Source organism: Chlorella variabilis, assembly GCF_000147415.1.
Source record: "Chlorella variabilis unplaced genomic scaffold CHLNCscaffold_171, whole genome shotgun sequence".
NCBI lineage: Eukaryota > Viridiplantae > Chlorophyta > Trebouxiophyceae > Chlorellales > Chlorellaceae > Chlorella > Chlorella variabilis.
Window position 1 is genome coordinate 1 of NW_005434946.1, and position 922 is coordinate 922.

Below are 922 nucleotides of genomic sequence, written 5' to 3' on the forward strand. Positions count from 1 at the left end.
CAGATCGTTGACGCGCAGGATGTGCCAGGTGCCATCGCTGACGCCGCCGTCTGCGCTTGGCAGGAAGCCCACCTCGGTGACTGAGGTGTTGCCCATCGCTATGTTGCGGGACATGGTTGGCAGCGAGTTGAGCAAGCCCCTCAGCAGGCACTTCTGGGCCATGCCATGCGACACCACAATGGCGGGTGCATCGGGCGACAGCCGTGGCAGCACCTCCTCCCGCAGGTAGGCCAGCATGCGCTCCTCCACCTGCGGACAGCTTGGCAGGGATTGCGCCATGCACCGGCATCTAGCACAGCTGCAGCAGCCTGGCGACAAAGCAGCAGGCTGAGCGGACCAAGGAGGCGGCAGCTGCACCTGTCGCTGGCTCTCGCCGCCTGGCGGGGCAAAGTTCCAGCCCAGGCCCTGCATGCAATGCAGCCTACTATAGTGGGGTGGCGCGCCTTGACTGGCAGATCATGCAAAACTGAAGTGCACATTACACAGAGCCACCTGCGCGCCCCACCTCGTTCATTCACTCACTCACTGACTCACCCATGGATCGGCAGCAAACTGCGCAGTGAGCTCCGGCGTGAAGCACTCGCGCCGCACCCGCCCCTCCCACTCTCCCTGCTCCAGCTCCAACAGCTGCTCAGATTGGACCAGCTCGGTCTCTTTCACCTGCGGCACAGCGCAACATGGCGCATGTGGGAGAGGGGCAACGACACGGGGAAAGTTGCGACTTGGAGTGTGGGGGAAAGGTTGGCAAACCCAGCGCAATCCTCCCTCCCTGATCACCTCTAGTGCAGCCATCACCGCCTTGGCAGTCTCCTGTGCCCGCACAGCCGTGGAGCTGTAGAAGCGGAGGCGCGGGAGGGGCGTGCCGGCGAGCTGCAAGGCCGCGCTCAGGTGCGCGCCGAGCGCGCGCGCCTGCTGCTCTCCC

General features: G+C 64.9%; 1 protein-coding gene across 1 annotated transcript; it reads right to left on the minus strand.

Moving 5' to 3' along the window:
* Window positions 1-12: 12 nt before the first annotated feature.
* On the minus strand, window positions 13-792 carry CHLNCDRAFT_136882 (hypothetical protein; the record flags this gene model as incomplete). Its single annotated transcript, XM_005842629.1, has 4 exons — window positions 13-249; window positions 358-405; window positions 535-660; window positions 778-792. Coding segments are annotated over 4 exons (426 nt in total), but the record flags the coding sequence as incomplete, so codon positions are not given.
* Between the last annotated feature and the right edge of the window lie 130 nt (window positions 793-922).